A 20028-nucleotide genomic window follows, 5' to 3' on the forward strand; every position below is an offset into this window, starting at 1 on the left:
TGTTCCCCCGTAAGGATGTGACGGAGCCATCTCTGTTTACTTGGCCTGAGCCAGTGTTGACCCTACACCCCACACACCGCCTCCTTAAGTCTCAAAGAGACTGGCCCCCAATAAACCGCAGGAGCCCCGTTCAGATCACGGGGTGAGGACGAGAGCTTCCAGCAGGCCTGCTTTCCCACAGGTAGCCCGGGCTCAGTCTGACAGCCGAGCCGGAGAAAAACGAGCGCAGCTGCTGGCCTTGCCCCGAGTGAGCACAGGGCATTAAGGCAGATTACATTCCCAGGATAAAAGCAAAACATCCAGCGGTGTAATCCCTCTCTGCCCCCTGCTCCTTCTCAACTATCCCTGCCACCTCCACTTCTCTGACCTGCCCTCCAAACCAGCCGCTCAGATCCCCTGAAGGAGGGAATCGCTGGAAGCGCCTGTGACTCTGATTAGATATCAGGTTGAGCTTTTAGTGCCACAGCAAATCTGGGATACAGACCATTAAGTTTAACCACTGCCTGCTCGGAGGCAGAGAAGACAATGAGTCAGGATGTCACACTAGCATGCTATTTAACCGTGCGGGAACGCCTTCGGTAGGACACAAAATGGGACGGTTCAGCAATTCACATCAAACATATGTTGGGCCCTGTCTGCCGACTCGACAAGATTAAACAAACCTGTAATAAGACTTTTACCAAACAAGGCAACGGTATCTCCAGCAACACAAGCACACTCACTCCCTACCTGGTGATAAAGCCTCAGACAAAAAGCACACCCATGGCAGTAATTAAGTCATTCATCGTGTGAGGTTGTGCGAAAAACTCATTTTTAAGTCGGTCTTTGGGGTTTTTATTGGAGCACAATTGGATTCCATCAAATAAAGATGAAATATATCTGCAGCATCTCCAGCATTTCTGACATGAATTTTGGCTTTTGTCTAAGTGAGGGCACATTTAGCCTCTTATCGCATTATCCGAGCTTAAGCTTTTGCGGGAGATACGGTTGCAAAATCGATTCAGCTCCTGCCTTTCAGAGGCCGTGGTCTCGCCGCCCGTCTTAGTCTGTGACTCTCCAGGGCTTTCATGTCTTATAAACTGATAAAACCGGGAGAAAACTTTGCCATTAAAGAAAGGTGATACACCAAAAAAAAAAAAGTGGAAGATGTGTTGAAAATTCAATGTCGTTTATTTTCAAAATCAATGTTTTCAAGTCAGAAAAATTTTTTTTACTGGCAGTGTTTGATTCTTCCGAGAGACGAGAAAGCATTACCTAATTCTGCAGCTATCTTGAAGACGAGCTGCTTACTTACAATGTCAACAGCACATTACAAAGAGTCCCCGTATTTAGATCAAACAGATTACCTTGTTTAGAAAAGTGCATCAGAGTTTTCCATCAGTATTCCCTTAAATGAACAGCGAAATCTCCCCGTATCAAGCATCTGTTCTAGAGGATCTTCAGAGACTTGACGTCGGTCTGTCTGCCCTGTGTGATTTTAGTCCTTTCCTCCCTTTAACTGTCGGCAAACTGCTGCTGACAGAAAATGCAAATAGGCATTACCCCTCAGTGACACTCTCAACACATGATAGCTCCACCTGTCCACAAAATCACAGCGACACATCCTTAGAGGGTAGAAATCATCTTCCATTTGAATAATTTTCCCAACAATGCAGATGGTTTTTCTCTCTATATTCTCTATAATAATGTCTGAGCTGAAGTGTCGCTTTGTTTCGGGATTACATGCGCCGCGGTAGAGCTCGTTTTACACCACACTGCGGCCTGCAGCCCTTCCCGTCATCCATAAGAACACATGTCACTGTCCATCAAAAATAAAAAGGCCATAGATCCTGTTGACCCTCAGGTTAAACATAGATAGAGTCAGATGTAATCACTCATGAGTCTTTTCCAAATCGCCCTGCGACCATTAACGACCTCATGTAATGATATGTCACCACTCCATGCGGCCGGCCCATTTGTCAGCGTGGCTCCTCTTACTGAAACCGGAGTGGGGCTCGCGTAGGTGTTTTTTTTTTGTTTTTTTTATAAAAGTAATTACATAAAAGGTTCACTAAACCAATCTTTACACAAGACAGAGAAATGGATGAAAAATGGGCACGTGTGTGTGTGTTTTTTGCCCCTTGTGTGGCTGTCTCTTTACACCACACCCATCCATCACTCCTGCCTTTCGCCACTTGGCCAGTTAATTACCTTTTCCTGTTCGCTCACGCACATAAAGAAAACAAGCCCCTTTCAGACTGTTTGGACAGACTTCATTCCCCCTCTGCCCCCTTTTCAACATCTCTCTCTCTCTCTCTCTCCTCTGTGGACGCTGCCTTCGCTGTCTCAGCCCAAAATCCGTCAGGCTTTCATCAGCTTTGGTCGGGGTCAAAGTGTTGGGAGGTGCAGGCTTGGTTTTACTAAACGTTCCAAATAGATGTCTTCGTTAGGCATCTGGCGGCGAATAACCATTACTTCAACTCAACGAGAAATTGATTTGAGAGATAAAACAACGCTTTGCGCTGGAGAACGTGGGCGACTTCCAAAGCTGCCCAGATAACCCAGAAGGATGAAACTATTTTTTTTTTCTCCTCTTTGAATATTTCCCACTTCCACTGCTGCAGCGGAGCAAGTCTGGCAGCTGCAGACGTGCTCGCTAGCCTGCTATCCTCACCAGAGACGCGGCGAATTGTGTTTATGTACGCTAGCGCCGACGATTGTGCACTTCTAATTAAAATGGCTGATTTTTTGGCTCCGAGACGCTCTCAAGGTAGCTGCTCTCCTTCCCCAGCCGGGCCCGCCCGTGGAAACGAACCAAAATGAGTACATAATGAAAAATTCAACAGGCAAGCTGGAGAGGCAGGAGCCAGGTGTTGCTGTGAAATGCAGGTGAAAGCAAGGACAGAAGGGAGGCAGAGGAGGTGGTGGCGAGTGGGGGGAGGTTAGATGGAGGGGTTAAAAATCCACTGGCACGTACGTTGAAAAAATGAAAAAAAAAAAACACTTCTATTTAAAAGCTAAAGCCCGGTATTTGAGACCTGAAACCACTTTTAATTCTGTTCCATACATTTGCCAAGTTCTCAAAAGTGTGCAGCGTGAAATTGAAACTGCAATCAGCCTTCCCAACTATCCACCGAAGCTCGTTGAGAGATCTATTTTTGTCCAAGTGCCCACTTTAAAACTCTCACCGCAGAGCAGATGATCCTGATACAATAGTCCTAGCCACTACTTCACTTGTTTTTCAAATCCCCTTTCAGACCATACGCGGTGATGACAGCCACCTGCTTCTCCTCCTGTCTGAGCCGTCACACCAAGAGAGCTGCCGTCACTCCTGCAGTTTGTTCTGCAGGCGGACATTTTTTTTTTTTTTCTGTTTTTCGACCGGGAAACTCAACGCTCCCCGTATCCCTGCAGTTTATTTAGAGAGAAAACAAACTGCTGCTAAAAGCTTATGGCAGCTAATCTCCACCGCGAGGCTCCCTCAGCCACTCTGAGTGTAAAGTGTGACAGCAGTGAGCACACATGTGCGCACATGTGGGTTGTTAATTATCAAAGAAAAATGCAAAGGGAGTTACTCATGCTCAAACAGAAGTAATTGCATACAGTACTTCATCAACATCCACCAGATCCCGCGATGGAAAATATCTCACAGCATGATTAGAATGAATCATTTTTAGAGCAACGTTTAAATACTTTTTAAGCCCAGCAGCATTTTTTGGATGTGCGGCGTCCACATGCACCTCATTTCATGCTCTTAAAGCAACAGTCCATCCTTCAACTTGTGAGAAAACAAAGCAGTATGAAGGTGATGACAAGGAGAAATGTTGAGTATCCTACAGCAATTATTCTGCTCACTTTTCACTTGGAATAGACGGTAGAATAATTATGCTGGCAAGCTGCTATTTGGGAAAATATTCAAGGTTTGTTTCTGCGTTTCAATCTCCCTCCTACTCCATCTCACCGCATGGAGTGACTCTGTAGATCCAGTGTGTGAGGAGCAGGCACATAATGAGGCACAGTAAGAGGTTATTGTTGAGCTTGGCACTTTTTTTTTGTATTTGGCGAATATCTCAATTTTCACTCGTCGGCCCATTTGCCAGTGAGCAACAGGCTAACGGCTTACTATCACAAGGGCGTAGGGGGCTGCAGTATGAGCTATAGGTTAGACCCACATTTCGCTCCTATGCAAAAGCACAGATCCTGAGCCAAGGTGAGCTGTGCTGAACATCTTTGTCCCGGTCTGCACAGCGTTATCTCAGAAAGTGACACGCTTTGTGTCTCACAAAGCTGCTGCGTGTCGCCAGAACAATGGAGCAGCAGAGTTGCGAGAGGCGGAATCAGTCTGGTGCAACGGGCTATGGTGTAGGTACGGCAGAGAGAGAGAGAGAGAGAGACAGGGGGAATACTAATTTATCATGAAAGATGTCATTACCATGCCAATGACTTCTCAGAGAACACAATTATCACTAATAATAGAAATTTAAACATCAGCCCAGGGCTTTCAGCCAGGAAGGGCTGTATTAATGGAAAAAGAAATGTTGTCTGTTTATGAGAATTAGACGTTGAAGGCTGGTGAGAGCACTGACAGAAAAACACACCGAGATAAGCACGCTAGCCGCTATCTGTTTTTGTTTTGTTCTTTCTTGCTAATTGAGACGTCTAGACACATTCAGCTGAACCTCGGTCAGATAAGGAAGTAGGCTGAACTATCTCGGCGGAGAAAAGCGCACACTAATCCACTTACTGAGTCTGAAGGATTTTCATTTGCCATCCTAGAAAGTGCTTGGCTTATCAAAATTTTTTCACATGCACATTTTTGCCACTTTGTCTTTCAGGAACAATGGCATCCTGCAAACGGCCCCGTGGCCTACAACACAAAGCTACTCCAGTACTTTCACTTAGTATTCAAATGAGATGCGGAGGACTGGTTGGGCTGAAAGGCAGTTTATTATTGACATTTATTTACATGCCTTTTTTTTACACTTATTGTTCTTATAGTTACATGACCCTGTAATAACATTGGACCAACTGACGACATACAGTACAGACACATGCTCAAACACATTGCAGCATTGAAGCCGAGCAATTTGTCAACTATTCACCTGTTTGCAAGCGGTTGAGCAAATCTCCGCCTGAGGAGACACAATCTAATCTGTAGGAGCCCTTTCTCTGCAGAGCCAATCACAAGTTACACAACCGTCCCTCGTCTCCTGTCAGGGACGCCGGCATGGGCGGACGGGGACACCGCTGCTGTTACTTTACATCGTGAAATGAAGAGGTAACCTCTGAGTTGTCGGAGGCTCATTCAAATACTGAGTTCTTGTCTCGAAATGTCCTCTTCGCATTCTGTCTGGGCTTTCCGGCCGCAAACAACCTTGCAGCGCTGCAAAGGAACACGCAATCCTGAGAGAAATACTGTAGAGCTGCGGGGTCACAGCTGAATCGCATGTTCAGATTCAAAGCAAGGACCGAAGATGTCGGACAAAGTGAGAGAGAGCTTGCGATGAGATTTATACTTTCGGCTCAAGGGTACAGTGGCATTTATCTGAGCTCGTCTGTCTCTATAAGCTCTGAGTGATGCACTTTGACAGCGTTTAAGAGCATGAGGAACACAGAGTTAAGAGCTGTTACTCAAGGAGTGAAACACAACAGTCACTTAAGGAAGAGTTGTCTGGTGTGTAACAGACTGATACAAAGTCTTTTACAGATTTATGAATGGAAGAGGAAAGGAAAGAGACATATGTATCGTCAAGTGGGCTCCAATTACATTGTTTTGTTAATTTCATGAAATACGGTTGAAGAACTGCGGAGCTATCGCATCAAGACTGAATCACATGTTACATCAGAGCCTTTTTAAACCACACACACACAGCTCAGAGTCATATGTAAAGTGGGTCTGTGGATGCAGGAGCATGCCCAGTCCAAGCTCAGGGTTTGATTGTAGAACCAGGGGGGTCAAAGGGTAACTAATTGCGCGACTCATGGAGGTCAGCGTTGGTGTGGCCCCCTGCCAAAGCACTGGAACGCCACCTGAAACTCTGTCAAGAAAGACAAATGAACTCCGACCCCCCTGCTGATGACATCGACCTCAGTCAGCAAGCACATGCCAAATCTTAATCTGGGTCACGGAGGAAGGGGCAGACCAATCCCGCCGACCCAGGTGCTACCTGCTGAAGAACCTATTTCTGATGTTTACCTGTCTGGTTTCGTGCTCAGTTGCTCATCAAATCGCGCAAACAACAAAAAAAAATAAATCTCAGTCTCTGTAAGGTCACGCTGCCAGCTGCTGTCTTTTGCTTCTTGTATGACAATAGCTGTGGTCATTCAGGCCACAATGTACACACAAATTGCAGGGGAAAGAGAAATGCTGGCTTGGTGCAATCTGGTCAGTGTAACAAGAGCATTCTTGTGCAAGAGGCGCCCAAGACCCCATAAAGAGCTAAACTTAGCTCTGCCTTAAAACTCTTGGAATTCCACAAGGGCAACTTTTAGTTTTAAAAAGTGACTCCTGGTGCACAGCAGAGCAGGAGGCGATTATAATTTTTCACTAGCCAATAATTAGCTATTCAGTTGTTTGTGCATCACGCTTGTCCTTGCCTTCTCATTTAGCCATATCACAGGAGACGCTGGAGCTTTTACCTGCCATGCCATCAGCAATAACCCACCGCCTGAACCACAGTGATAGCGACTCTACAGACTGGAATGTGCTCACAGATGCAGGCCATAAAAGAGCATTTCCCAGGTCTACTGTGTGCGTATGTGCGCACGAGTGTGTGTGCCATCCTGTTGCAAAGAATTAACAAATACGCGTGATGGATGGATTAAATCACTTGACAACTCCAGCCTGACGGAAAAGGCATTGTGATTAAGGTCTAGGGATCATCTAAAGAAAAGGAGTGTCTCGCTTTTATGATTAGCAAAATGTCAAAAAGGATTTCCCTTCCTAAACAGAGACTACAATCATGTGAGGCTGCCAGGCAAAGGGACACGGCCAGATGGGTTGTCTCCCTCTCTCCTGTGATGTACTGTTTTGGAGACAAAAATGACCCAGACCTGTGTCAACAGCTGGGAAAAGCATCCCTTGCTGTGCTTTGTGAAAGTGATAAAAATAACACCGTGAAGTATCCCACTGTGGGTTACGCCCGGAACGGGTCTGTTTTTCCTGGCCGGGAGGGTCACCGTCAGGCAGAACCTGGACCTCCAGCCAACACACATCAAGGCGGCACTTTCCTAGCCTCCATTTTCGCCCCTGTCTTTTCCTGTTTTGACAGGAAACAGGAGATGATAACATAGTCGCACAAACAAGCAGAGATTGCCTCCGACCTGCTGCCGTGCTGTCCTCGTGTGGCGGTGGATGTCTGTTTTCTTTAGAGGGCCTCGTGTCCAAACACAAAAAAAAATAACACACTCGCTGTCTAGTACAAACATGGACACCAGGCCACTGGCGCACACACACACACACACATCACGTACACACCTGTCGTCACGATAAGCTTGAATAACCTTTCCAGAGCCTGGCACGGCCTTGTGTGTGTCGAGCACTTCCTCACAGGCTCCCAGCAGCGTGCCAGCACAGCGTCGCACAAAGGAACGCTATAAAACAGACCACCAAAGTCACGGACACAACACTGAAAGAGTAAAAAGATGAAAGCTGCTGTGGTCGCCACGGGGAACCAAACATACACTGAGGAGGTGAGGAGAGGAGCAAAGTCAATATCTAGCAGGGAGAGGAAGGGTGAGGTGGGGAGTGGCACTGGCGTCAGGAGGATAGCTTGAAAGCAAAGGGAGGTGTGGACGGGTACCGTCTCTTGTCCGAGCCTCTTTTTGGAATGTGTGCCTTTTATGTTGTCAGGAAGCACACCACGGTGAGACACAACAAGTGGAGTGACGGGGCCATTAGAGAGGGCTTTGTTGACGGTGAGAGAAGCTCAAAGGAACGGGACACTTTGATTGCCCTTTCTGATCCCCCACTAGCCTTTGTTTATGAGCTAATTAAGCATTGTTGAGCTGCTGCAGGAGCCTCCAGCTCTTCATCCCCATAGCGCCGCGATCACTTTCAATGGCTACTGTAGGGCTTTTACAGCACGCTCTATAACTTAACAGCTCAAACAGGAATCACTTTCTGAACTGCAATCTGGTGTGGGAACCAGCTCTGGCAAAAACTTACTCTGCCTTCAGCCTCTGAGTGTGAGATAGAAATACACACACACATCAGGTATAGTCTGACAGGTCAACTTCAGTTCAAACTTGGTCTCCAGTGACCGCTTCTGTGGGAGTTCAAGTGTGCCCCGGTTTCACCCCACCATTGGACGCTGCAGCCAAAACAGCTTCTCTCCCACAAAGAGATGAAGACATAAACGCCCAGCGTGGGACGAGGGGGAGGCCAAGGGGTCAGTGGATGGACAGAAAGGGGAGGTGGAGGAGGTGGTGGTGGGCAACGTCTCGCTAGACGGATGTGGTAATGACCGTGTGACAGCGGTGAACACATGTTGGAGGAGGTTAGCTCCCAATAAAGGAGGACAGAAATACTGGGCGCGTATGTGCTGAAATGCTTTTACTCGCTTGTGGTCCGGCGCAGAGAGGTCACAAGAGGCACATGACAGGAAAGAAAAATGGAGGGAAGAGATGCTGATCACATGGATTATTTCTGAACATCGGTTCATGAGCTCAAGTCAGAGGTCAGCATTGCTTTGTACGACTAAACCCTTCCCTGGAAACCGTAACTTTGCTTGGACGTCTAACTGAAGCTTCGGCAACTTGTAAAACACTGTATGAATAAAACCGCACATTTGTGTTTGACCACATAAAAGACCTTCTGGGCTGGACGGAGGGAAGGATCGGAGGACTGAACACAATCACAGCATCCAGTCCCAGTCCGACCAGTGAGGCTTTGCAGGAATTTACCAAGGCCGCAAGCACAGGTGTGCTCCACAAGAGCTTCCCTCCTCTCTCACCGGGTATCCGAGCAGGGACGACGTTTCCGCGTTGCACAGACTTGTTCAAAGGCATTCCAGCAATGTTTTTGTTTGATGCATAAATTTAGAGCAGTAAACAACAGCTACGATTTATAGCGTTGATTTAAATGCGTCTGAGGGAAGCACCAGGGGTGGAGTGTTGCCAAACAGCCTGAAAACAGATGATATTAATGACAGTAATGATATACCAGCAGGTAGGAACAAAATGCTAAATGAAAGCCACTCCAAATGAAAATGAAATGGTGACTAACCGCGCCCAATTAGGCCACAAAGTAGCAATCGGAGGGAGAGGCCGCTGTCACATTTAAGTAAAAATGCAGCAAAGAGACAATGCTGTGGAGTAGCCTGAACACACACACACCCACTTGTCCAAAAATGTTCTCAGGATTGTTCTCGCACTCGACATGGGAGTCGAGCACTTAGCTTGGGGGGTCCGCACCGCGAGGCCCAACAGCGAGTTCCCAGAACTGCTCAGCTCAGCTTTTACGGGCCGCTCTGAGCTGATACTGAGCAGCAAACGCAGAGGATGGAGAGGCATTTTGGGACTCATAAACACAGAGGTTTAAGTTTAAGTGCCCGACACACACGAAGGAGATAAAACAGCCCAGAGCTCTTCAGCAAAGAGAGTGACATCATAAAATAGCGCGGCAGTAACAAGAGGGGAAGCATAAAGGACGGATCTATTAATGGGAGTCGGTTCATGGGAGTGAGGCTGGGGATGGCTTAGTCCGCAAGCATCTGCTGGGAGTAATGACAAGCTCGAGATGACACCATTTCTCAAGACATTAAATCTTTGTTGGTCTGCATATAAATCTAATTAAGCTCATTTGTTTTTTTCCATTCACTGTACAACAGTGCGGCTCGCCAGCTATGAGAATCTGGATTTTCTTGCTCTGCTGCCAGTTCAAGACAAAGTGAAACACCTTTATCGGCTTTGAAGAAGGTTTAGAAGCACCGAGTCTTAAGTGGTTTCATTTTATCACTCTTGTGTTGCTTATCTGGGAGAATAATGGGGAAAGACACAAAAGTAAAAAAATACAGCTTTCAAGTATGAGCTGTTGAGAGTTTGCCGAAAAGCACTTTACATCAATGTCTTATGATATTGTTGATTCAAGAAGCAACAAAACCTGACAAAAATCTTTTTTTCTTCAGCTTTTGTTGCTTTGGATGATCCTCAAACATTTTTCCCAAAAGTAAAAAAGCGGACCGGTCTTAAGGCGCCAGTTGCCAATCACACACACACACAAAACAACCCAGCTACTGTATCTTGATTGACTTTTTCTGGGGAAAATCCATTATGAAAATCAATACGGCTCCGGTTGACCTTTTCTGTGTTCCGCCTGTTGAGAAATTCTGCGGCACAGTTTTCCACAAGAATAAAAGCAAGTTTGCTGCCATTTTGCAGAACGCAGGGCCGAGCCATTTCCTTTAAAATGTCAGCAGACAAATTGCCGAGTCGAGGCATTGACTTTGATGAAAGAAAAGCCGCACTGAACTGAAACACACATTCCACCCCTGTCCTTCAGCTTATTCTGTGTACAGAAGGGAGGCAAATTGGAAGATTTGGGTATTAATTTGATGGTGCGAAGATACAAGATAATTAAGCTAATATTTTAGTTTAATAGTGTGTACCATTATATAAGCACTAAACTAGTAGGTAGGGGAAAAATAGTTGGGTTAAAGTAAAAGAAACCTTGCACCGTCATCATATTCAGCTTAAACCTAAGCCCAGCAGGTAGCAGAATAATGGCAGTGGCTGGTCACCTTCTCCATCACCCTCTCCATTAACCAGACCACCACCAGGCCAGTGTGCTGAAATAAGGATAAAACACCGACCGTAATAATGCAATCATAAATTGGTAGCAGTTAAGACCAGAAAGACGGACGACTTCTGCAGCAAAGTGGAAAGGATGGAGGGACTCTGAATGCGCTTCATCTCTTTCTTTTTTCTCCAGTACTTACATTCACACATCATCAATACACACACTCATCCTCGCTCACGGAGCCGGACACTCAAGCATGAAATGAACATGAGCGGCGTGAACTTTGACTGGCGTTTTCGCACCGCGCCGCGATTTATGGGGCACTATATACGTATCTGAATGAGCCCCTGACGATAAAGAACGGCCCCGTAGCAGAGCCGGAGGATGAGTTAACGCAACCCGTCGGCCAATCACAACACAACCCATCACAATCCATCCACGATTACACAAACACAAATAGAACCAAAGAGAGACGCATGCATACGTGTCACCCGGACACATATAGAAAATTATGACATGAAAGCACACTGGTGCACTTACGCAGCAGCTGCAAACCGCGACCGCCAGTTTACTACTGCTGGTCAGTGAAAGGCTCCTCTGGGAATGAAAAGAAAGAAATATTAAACTGCACTCAGTTGTGATAAACAAACACATAATTGGATTTCCTCAGGATTGCAGCCAAGATGCACAGCAGCGTTGGCGACCATACCTCCTTACCTTTGAAGATCTCTTTGAATGCCACAAATTACTCAGAATACGTTAATTGAGCAACAAAAAAAAAGAGTTAAATCTCAGTGGATCACATGACTGCTATCGTATTATGTGAAAGGCAGCACACACACTGATTAATTCATCCGAATTATCACCAAGTTTTGCAGTTTCGTAAGCCTGCTAACATCTAGGCGCTGTAGCTCGCTCTCTGAGGGCAAATATTGCCAAAGAGGCCAAACACTGGCAACCTTCTGAACTGGCAGGTGAGAAGTAGACGCTCCACTGACATCTGCCCAAGAAGAAAACAAACAAGGCAATGTCAAGTCCAGCTCAGGCACCATACTCTCCACTGATCCACTATTTGCTGTGAGCAAGGGAGCCACGCCCAAACAGCCCGGAGTTTGCAGTCTGCATATCCATCTTGGCAAGGATACACAGCGCTGGCATTCTCTTTCAGCACATTGCCATAAGCCAGGCGATTTGTCTGCTACCACAAGGCCTGCTGTCAATTGAGCGCGTTTTATGGAGCCAGCAGGAGATTACCTCCAACTCAGTGCTCCTCGGTGTCTGTGTACCATGTTGAAAATTTATCTCAACCACTATGTTTTTCCAATACTCTGAATCAGACTCAATAATAGACTGCAGTCTGCCCGGATTGTGCACGTCTCACTTCAACATGACATATGGAGGCGAGCGCTGGGAGCCCCCAAGAGCGCCTGAAACAAACACACGCTGACGTATCCACCATCAGACATACACACACGACACGCGGCTCGCCCTAAATTAACAAGTCAAACTGATTAATTCTCGCTGGTTACGCTTCTTGTCGCGTTTATGTTCTTTGTTCACTGACATTTCTGCTCTTGTTGTTCCGTTCTCATGCTCCGCGGACCTGTGCAGTGCTGTAACACATCGCCCTGTCAGCCTGGACTGCAGACCCATTGTTTCATTTAGGTCTGGCTCATTGTAACACATGATCCTTCAGCAAACAGCAGCAAACCCATGCAGACAAGCGTGATTGTGTATGGTGATCATTTCTCAGGAAAGCTAAGAAAGAGAAATCTGTGAAAGACTGTAAGGTGCTGTCAGAGTCCCGGCTCACAAGGCACTATGAAGTGACCGTTAATAAAACAAATGAGATACAGGCTGAGTCATGTCTGAATAAAGAAGTAAGTTAAGAAAAAGTAAACTTGCGTCCGAGGCCAAATACAAACAGATATTAACAGACTAAATATTATTATTATATAACCTATTAATTTCAAGCAAAAAATATGCAGACTCCAGCCTCAAAAGACGGTGACACAAAGTAACTGCAGATGAGACGATCATTGTCCACCAAATAGGAAACAGTTAGCTTAGCTTAGCGTAATGAGAGAAGCAGAGGAAAACAGCTAGTCTGCTGCTAAATGCTAAAATAATACAGTTCACAATGTTCAACCACAACTTGTCTCTTGTTTTACAGATTAAACCAATCTGACACAGGTTCATTTGTGAGCTTTAGTAGTGTTGGTAGGCACTGGATAGGTACAAGCATTAAACGCTAAGATGCTAACAGCTTGTAGCTTAGACGCGTCACACACGAGAGTGGCATCAATCTTCCCCTCTAACTCTTGGCAAGAAACTTAACATTTCCCCACATGCCAAGGAAAGTACGATTTATTTTTGTTCAAGAAAGGAAAAGAAAGTTATCTTGCACATTTAAATTCTTCTCAATCATATTACGGTACTTTCGGGCCAACATTTACGGAGATTTAAGAAAAACTAAGAAGCTCTGCCAAGCGTGAAGCTTCGTGGTCTTTGTTTTTGTTGCTTTCTCATCAGCTCATTACGAGTTAGTCATACAGCCGGTCTCCTAAGCCACATACTTCGACTGAATGCCTTTGCTGAAATGCTTCTATTGCTGATAATGGGCCAACTTTGCATATTTGACTGCAGCCTGTACAATAACTGGAGGCGTCAGAGAAAATTCCCAGGTATAAGCAGCTCTAAATAGCTTCGCTCACCTTGACAGGTAACTTTGGGAACATCTGGACGGCTCTCTGTAGACATTACAGTGGCATGCAGGCGCAGCAGAAATGGCCAGATGGCCTGAAGAGGACACATTCGACTAAATGTGTGCACGTGCCTGTGTATGTGGATTATGTGTGTTAGAGGGTATCTGCAGAGGAGCCTCAATCATCTCCTGTTTCATCTTGCCGGCTGTGGATCTGCTCCTCTGAGCAGCCAGGAGTGAAGACTTAAGGAATGGTATTTATTTCAGGTGGAGAATTCCCCAACCTTCATCAACGGATTCCTACGCTCTCCTCCTGATGAAAGGCGATGAGCATCAGCGCCACTGCAACTCCAGTTTCCATCCACACCCATCAGCTCTTGAATCTGCACACGCTGAACCCATTTCCTGCACTCGGCCGCGTAGCAATTTACCCTTGCAATTGCGATAAGTAGTGGACTGGCCGGCAACTATTGGGGTCAATTCACTTTCAGCTCACCAAATTAAAGATGTAAAATGAAACTGCAGTAGACGCAGTGAAGACGTGGCCTTCATTCCAGAGTTGCCTGAAGGTTAGAAAATAAGTTTTGTGGCCTGTGAAAGTGCTTTGAAAGCAGGACCAGCTGTGAAAATCTGGGAGCAGGAAAGTGAACGAGAAACTCCTTGCACTCCCTCAACAAATGACAGGCTTGTTCCACTGACCAAATTTAAAGGGCTGTGGTTGCACTGGGCTGCTAAGAAGTAGGCTACAGATAAAGATGAAGCACAGGCAGACAAATAATGGAGATAAATGATTTTTGCAGAACCAAAAAATGACCTAGATCAGTCTTTTGGTACACTATACCCTGCACTAAGTATGGATTGGTATTTTAATACTAATGAAAGTAATGATTTTCATATACCTACAAATTTATATATTTTTTGGCCCATTAAACACATTTGAGTCCATGCCAAAAAAGGCATGCAGCCCCCTCAATGCCCAGTCCTTAAAAGGGAATGAATGGGTAACATGGCAGTGAACAACTGCATGCTGTTGAGGATCACATATACAGTGTGGCACGGTAGCACCATGACTGATGTCCACGGTCTCTGCACCACTTGACACCAGATTATTGCTCTGGAGTTTAATACAGCCACATGCCATAAAGCAGAAGTCACGCTGCATGCAGGGATGAAGAGAGAGCATAGCTCAGCCCAGTGTCTCTTCTATTCTCCCGACTCGTCTCTCACCGCCTCCCGGGCTCTCAGCAGCGCACGCACTGCTGAGCAGGCGCGCAACACACACAACACAGAGAGCCTCGGGGGCTCAGGTGCTTAGAGGTGAATGGAATAATATGGTCATGCTCTGTTTTAACTCTGCGTCGGCTCAAGTTTCACAACCGGAGGGGTTTTTCGCACAGTCTCTTTTTCTATCCTTTCCTCCATCCGTCTGCCAGTCACTCTGCTGTCGTCCGCCCTTCCCGCAGCGAACCTGGCAGCGTACACCTGTTCAAGCCTGGGTCGGCCCCCTGAAACCCTAACCCATCATAAAGGCTGAGAGAACTGACAGAAAGGTCAGAGGTCGGTCAACAAAGGAGACGTGACACACTCCCCCCCAACTCGATGAGAAACCGTAGCCAGGTAGATTTGCAGCCGCTCACCCACATCTTGTACATGTCTCCTGGACTCACTTCATTTCTCTTACACCCACATGTAAACACGCACTCATCTGTGCACAGTATTATTATCAACAATGCAATATTCCCAGCTCCTTGGCCACGGCGACGGAACACTCTGTTCTGCCTCTTCATGGACAGTTATACAAATCCATAAGTTGGAAAAGAGACACCAAGTGCATTTGAAAATGGCTGAAGAGCAACAACATGCAGTTAATATGTGACAATCACGCACAAATACTTTGACACACAAGACAAACAACCTCAGAGCAAACAACGTCAATGAATACTTGACGCAGAAATATTATTTTTTAGCTGTCATAGGGTTAATTAAATTCCTCTCTCGGCTCCTTTCACCGCAGCTTCAGGAAACAAAACCTGATTCCAAACACTTGCATGCACTCACTAACAAGTCTGAGTGGACTGAGGGTCAGATGAGGAACAAAGCAGAAACAGATCAAACATGAATCCCAATGAGTCATTTGTGAGAATTACTGTTCCCATGATTTATGAATCCAGCATAAAAAAAAATTCTGGCAAAAGGCCTCGTGGTACAAATTAATTTGTGCAGCCACATTCGCAGTCACACTCGTACACACCATCCATAATAGGCTTGGACACATTGTGCATACATCAGCAGTGCACTTCATGATTAGCTGGAGGTTTGCTCGCTCTCTATCAAAAAGATTTAACCAGATTCCGCCGCTCATTATAATCTGATCTCTACAGTGACCCGGTTAATGGTCAGCGCCTCCGTTTTCACAGGGCAAAGGTCATCGGAAAGGTGAGGCCTGGCTGCAGCTGACCTCCAACAACTCAACTTAATTCAAATCCTCCAACCTCGCGCAGGCCTGCAGGACATTCTCTGTTAATCAGTCAGTGCATTAATAGAGCTCACATGGTCCAATTCTGCTTCATAGGCGGCAGTATTTACGAGCCAGTGCCAGCAGTGCTGATTTTATCATTGACCCGCGGTCAGTATACCAAAACCCAATGCAACAATGCAAGTATTTCACATATTTCCATGTTGCAATGTTTCATTTTATCAGTGACGCATATTCCTCTCAGCTGCAATCTCAATAAGAATAGTTTCGTAGCTGCTGTATTTACTTTCTTGCCGAGATGGAGACTGACACCGGTCTCATGTCAGTATGTTAAATATGGAGCTGCAGACAACAGCTGGTAAACTTAGCTTAGCACAAAGCCTGGAAACAGCAGGAAACAGGAAGCTTTGCACAAGTGATTGCGCCTGATCGAGAAAGAGACAGACACACAACCTTCTGTAACCCCGGCGAGTGTCACTTTTACACTTTTCAGTTCTGCACAGATTGAACATACAAGATATAACATGTTCATCTGCGAGCTTTACCCGTGCTGGTAGTCGTTTTGTTGTCTTTTGACAAGGCCAGGCTACCTGCAGCTCCTCCTTACATACTCCATCAACATAATCCAGTAGTTTGGCTCCTTTTCTCTACAAATGTCATCTCTCTCAGGGATCAGCAAATACAATTAGCCCTTTCAAAATATGATATCAGTCTCTTGCTTCATCTGTTGCTGTTCTGTCCCAGCCTGGCCACGGGCGAGGAATCACAGGTCACAACAGCTCCAGGCTACTGGCTCTGCACAAGCCTAATCACTTAACGTTGTCAATGGGACTCTGTTAGCTTCTTCATGTGATGGTTTATGGCGCCGGGAGAAAAATCACTTCCCCACTCCATGTCATCAGAAGACACAACCGAAATATAATGTAACTTTTACAAAACAGAGAACAGCTCTAAGTTAAGGCTGGGTCTAATCCAGCTGTGTGATTCCGCTGTCTATTGACTGATACCCTTGATAAAAGTAAGAAGCTAATTGGTTTCTTTGAAGGTGAGATTTAAGCGATCGTCTTTCTTCATATCATACCTCACCTAGCCGCTGAGTCCAGCCACAATAAACACAGTCTACAGTTACTGAATCCAGACTGTCTGCTGTTCACCATTGAAGTCGCTCATCATTGTAGGTTTTAATTATGCATATTAAGTAGGTGAATTCCCTTGATTAGATCAAGTCTGGAAGTTTTAGCAGAGGGCATTTCTCGCCTCTGTTTTTTAATTTTTTTTTCATCATCTGCCATCTGAATAACATAAAACGTGTCGCAGCAGTTAAAACATTGGGCTGGTAGCTCAAGGACATAATTTCAGCAAAGTTAATTTGGGGTTGAGCCCTTCCGTATGACGTTATAATTGGAAAAGCATTGCAAAGCATGTGTATAAACTGGGCAATTTAGTTTAAATAGTTTTAAAAAGTTGTCCAACAAAGGCCAGCGGTTGTGGATTCATAAAGAAAAATGTTGAAATCTAAAATAGTTTTTTTAATGCTGAGCCTTTGGTTTTGCGCGCAAAAATGCCTTCATCGTCCACTCACACCATCCCTTACCAAACGGCTGCACTCAGCCGCAGTATGGAGGGGAAAGGCCTTGACCAAGTTGCTCGTGGGACATGCACAACAGCAGGTTCCTTTAGACCCAAACAGGAAAACACAAAAGCTGTCTGGAAGGCTTCAATGTGTGTGAAAAGTCAACTTTCCCTCTAGTAGGCTTCATGTCTGAAAGCACATTCACTCTACCCAAACACTCTTCCTTGTATTTTAATCTACTCGCTACTACTACTGTATTCAAACAATAAGTCTACAGCAGGGAGAGGGATGTCTGGGGACCAGGCCGACTTCCTCTTGACAAAAACGGGACGGCTGGCGGATGGGGAGGGAGGGGAAGTGCGACCTCGGGTAAACAGTCTCCGTCCTCGTTTTTCCCATGACAGCTGCAGACACAACACTGGCCGAACCCTTGCAGGTAGCGGGACTGCAGACACGCCAGCGGGCCACCTGAATGACCCCGTTGACTTTATTCTCTCAGCGGAGGAAGTAATTTGGAAGCAGTCGGCCATAACCACGTCCATCCCATGAGGCCCAACAGGTGAGCAGCTCCAACTTGCAAAGACAATGGGTTTATTATCCTTCAGCTGGAGAACCCATACCACGACCCAGGTACAATAACAGCGTCCTGCCATCACTGTTTGTCACCCCGGAATTAAGGCCCAATTTAGCCATCAACAAGTACAAAAGAGCGAGGAAAGGGGAAGTCTGCGTCTCTTTCTACCACACAGAGCACCTGGTGAAGGCCGCAAAGTACTGCTGGAGGGTCCTGCACTAAAAAGGGGAGGCCAGTTCCCATGGCAGATAATTGCAGTTAGGGCTTAATGTGTTTACGGGGTGGACTTACCTGATACCTGAATATAGATCCGATACACTCAAAACCACCTACAAAGATCAGACCACACATACAGAGCCCAGGTGCTACAGAAATGCCCCCTTGTCCCTTGTATACCTGTTCCCGTATGAAAATCAGGTTGCTGTGGGATTTGGGGTGAACCTTGAAGAGCTGTAATCCAATCCGACTTTGAGACTCCCCCCACCACTAAAACGGGACAACAAAGGAGAACCGACCCGAGGGCAAACCCAGCCCGCCGCAACAACAGCGGTCTCAGGGCCTATATATATAACAGCGGTGGGAATTGTGGGAGCAGCGGTACAGGAACACTTTCAATGCGCGGCGAAGGTCGACTGGGACCCAACTTCCTCCTCAGTCTCCAACGTGAGCGGCTCGCTCACTTTCGGCCCCCTCGACCCCCCACACCCAGCAGCAAAATAAAAAGATAAGCATTGTTTAACCAAACAATGGGCCACTTTCAAAGTCGCAAAAGTTCCCATTTTCACATGCAAGGCCAGCATTTGAAGTCAAGTATGGCAATAAACAACCTTACAAGTGGATGGTGAGAGCTGGCTTGGTACAATGAGAAACCACCAAATGGATGTGATTTCATTGTCTCTGTGCCCGTGTGAAGAACAGGTGCAGGTGGGACAGAAAAACTGAGAGACACAAGCATCTCTACAGGAATGTCAGAGCAGATCAGACTGAGAGTTTCCACTGATACTCTGTGTTTGCAGTAGCAGCTATAACTTTGTCACTTGATGACTTTTTGAAACTAGTTTTACTATTAGTTTTACTCCAAACTTCAAGATGTGAAAACATTGCAATGTGAAACAGAGACTGAACCAAAAGAGTAAAAAGACAAAACCGACCTTCAGTGAGTTTTGGTCAGCCAAAGCTAGAGCTTGCTTCTTGAGCTCTGACACTTTCTTCTGGCATTGCTGGCAAAATCCTCCTTTCTCCTCCGACTCGGGGATGGAAACCGACCCGGCGCCCTCAGGAGGAGGTCGGCTGCTACATCGCGCTTCGTCCGCGGAGAGAAGTCTTTTCCTGTGGGTCGCTGGAGACTCTCCACTCGTACATCCCTCCACCTTCAAGAAACGAGAAAAGAAAAGTTTGCTTAACTCGAAACAGAAGAGTCCACGCTTGCAAACGCGCGCAAGTGAGATGAAAGTGTTTGTTTGTGCCTTGACAACCCGTTTGAATACAAAGCACCTGCGCGTGTACGCACTGCAGAGGCGCAGGTTAAAGATGAAAACCAAGACAACCTAAACGAGTGGAAGCAAATCCCCCCCTTTTTTTCAACATAACCATGCGCAGCGAGACACTTACGGTGAACATGCGGTTGTTTGGGTCCCCTCCATCAGAAGCTGAGAATGAGCTCATTCTCCCAAATCAAGGTTACACCTTCAGGAGAGGGTCTTTGTGAAACTCAAAAAGGTTTGGCACTGGGCAGACCCATATAGGCCAGACCTAACTGAATGATACCAGTCATCTGTCACATCGCTCTGGACTTGTAGGCTGCTGAGCCAATGCAACAAGTGAAGCGCGTTTTCTAAAGTTTACAAGCTGAGGAGGAGTTTTGGTACAGGAGGCTACTCCGCGAGTGCGCAGGAGGCGGTATCGCTCATGGAATGGGAGGGCTAAAGAAAGTTTTCTGCGCAGGGTGGGGATTCCACATGAGGGCTCCAAGCTTTTATTATGA

At 46.2% G+C, this 20028-nt stretch overlaps 1 protein-coding gene across 1 annotated transcript in view; it reads right to left on the reverse strand.

The window, feature by feature from the left end:
• The window catches only part of kif26ab (kinesin family member 26Ab), a 61657-nt gene extending 41869 nt beyond the window's left edge, over positions 1–19788 (reverse strand). Inside the window, exons 1-2 of the mRNA XM_084568963.1 lie at positions 19656–19788; positions 19196–19414 (exon numbers count right to left, since the gene is read on the reverse strand). Coding sequence (XP_084425089.1) covers positions 19196–19414; positions 19656–19709 — 273 coding nt within the window. The 5' untranslated portion in view covers positions 19710–19788. The remainder of the gene's footprint in view (positions 1–19195; positions 19415–19655) is intronic.
• Positions 19789–20028: the final 240 nt, after the last annotated feature.

Source organism: Chelon labrosus (assembly GCF_963514085.1).
Source record: "Chelon labrosus genome assembly, chromosome: 20".
In the NCBI taxonomy this organism is placed as follows: domain Eukaryota; kingdom Metazoa; phylum Chordata; class Actinopteri; order Mugiliformes; family Mugilidae; genus Chelon; species Chelon labrosus.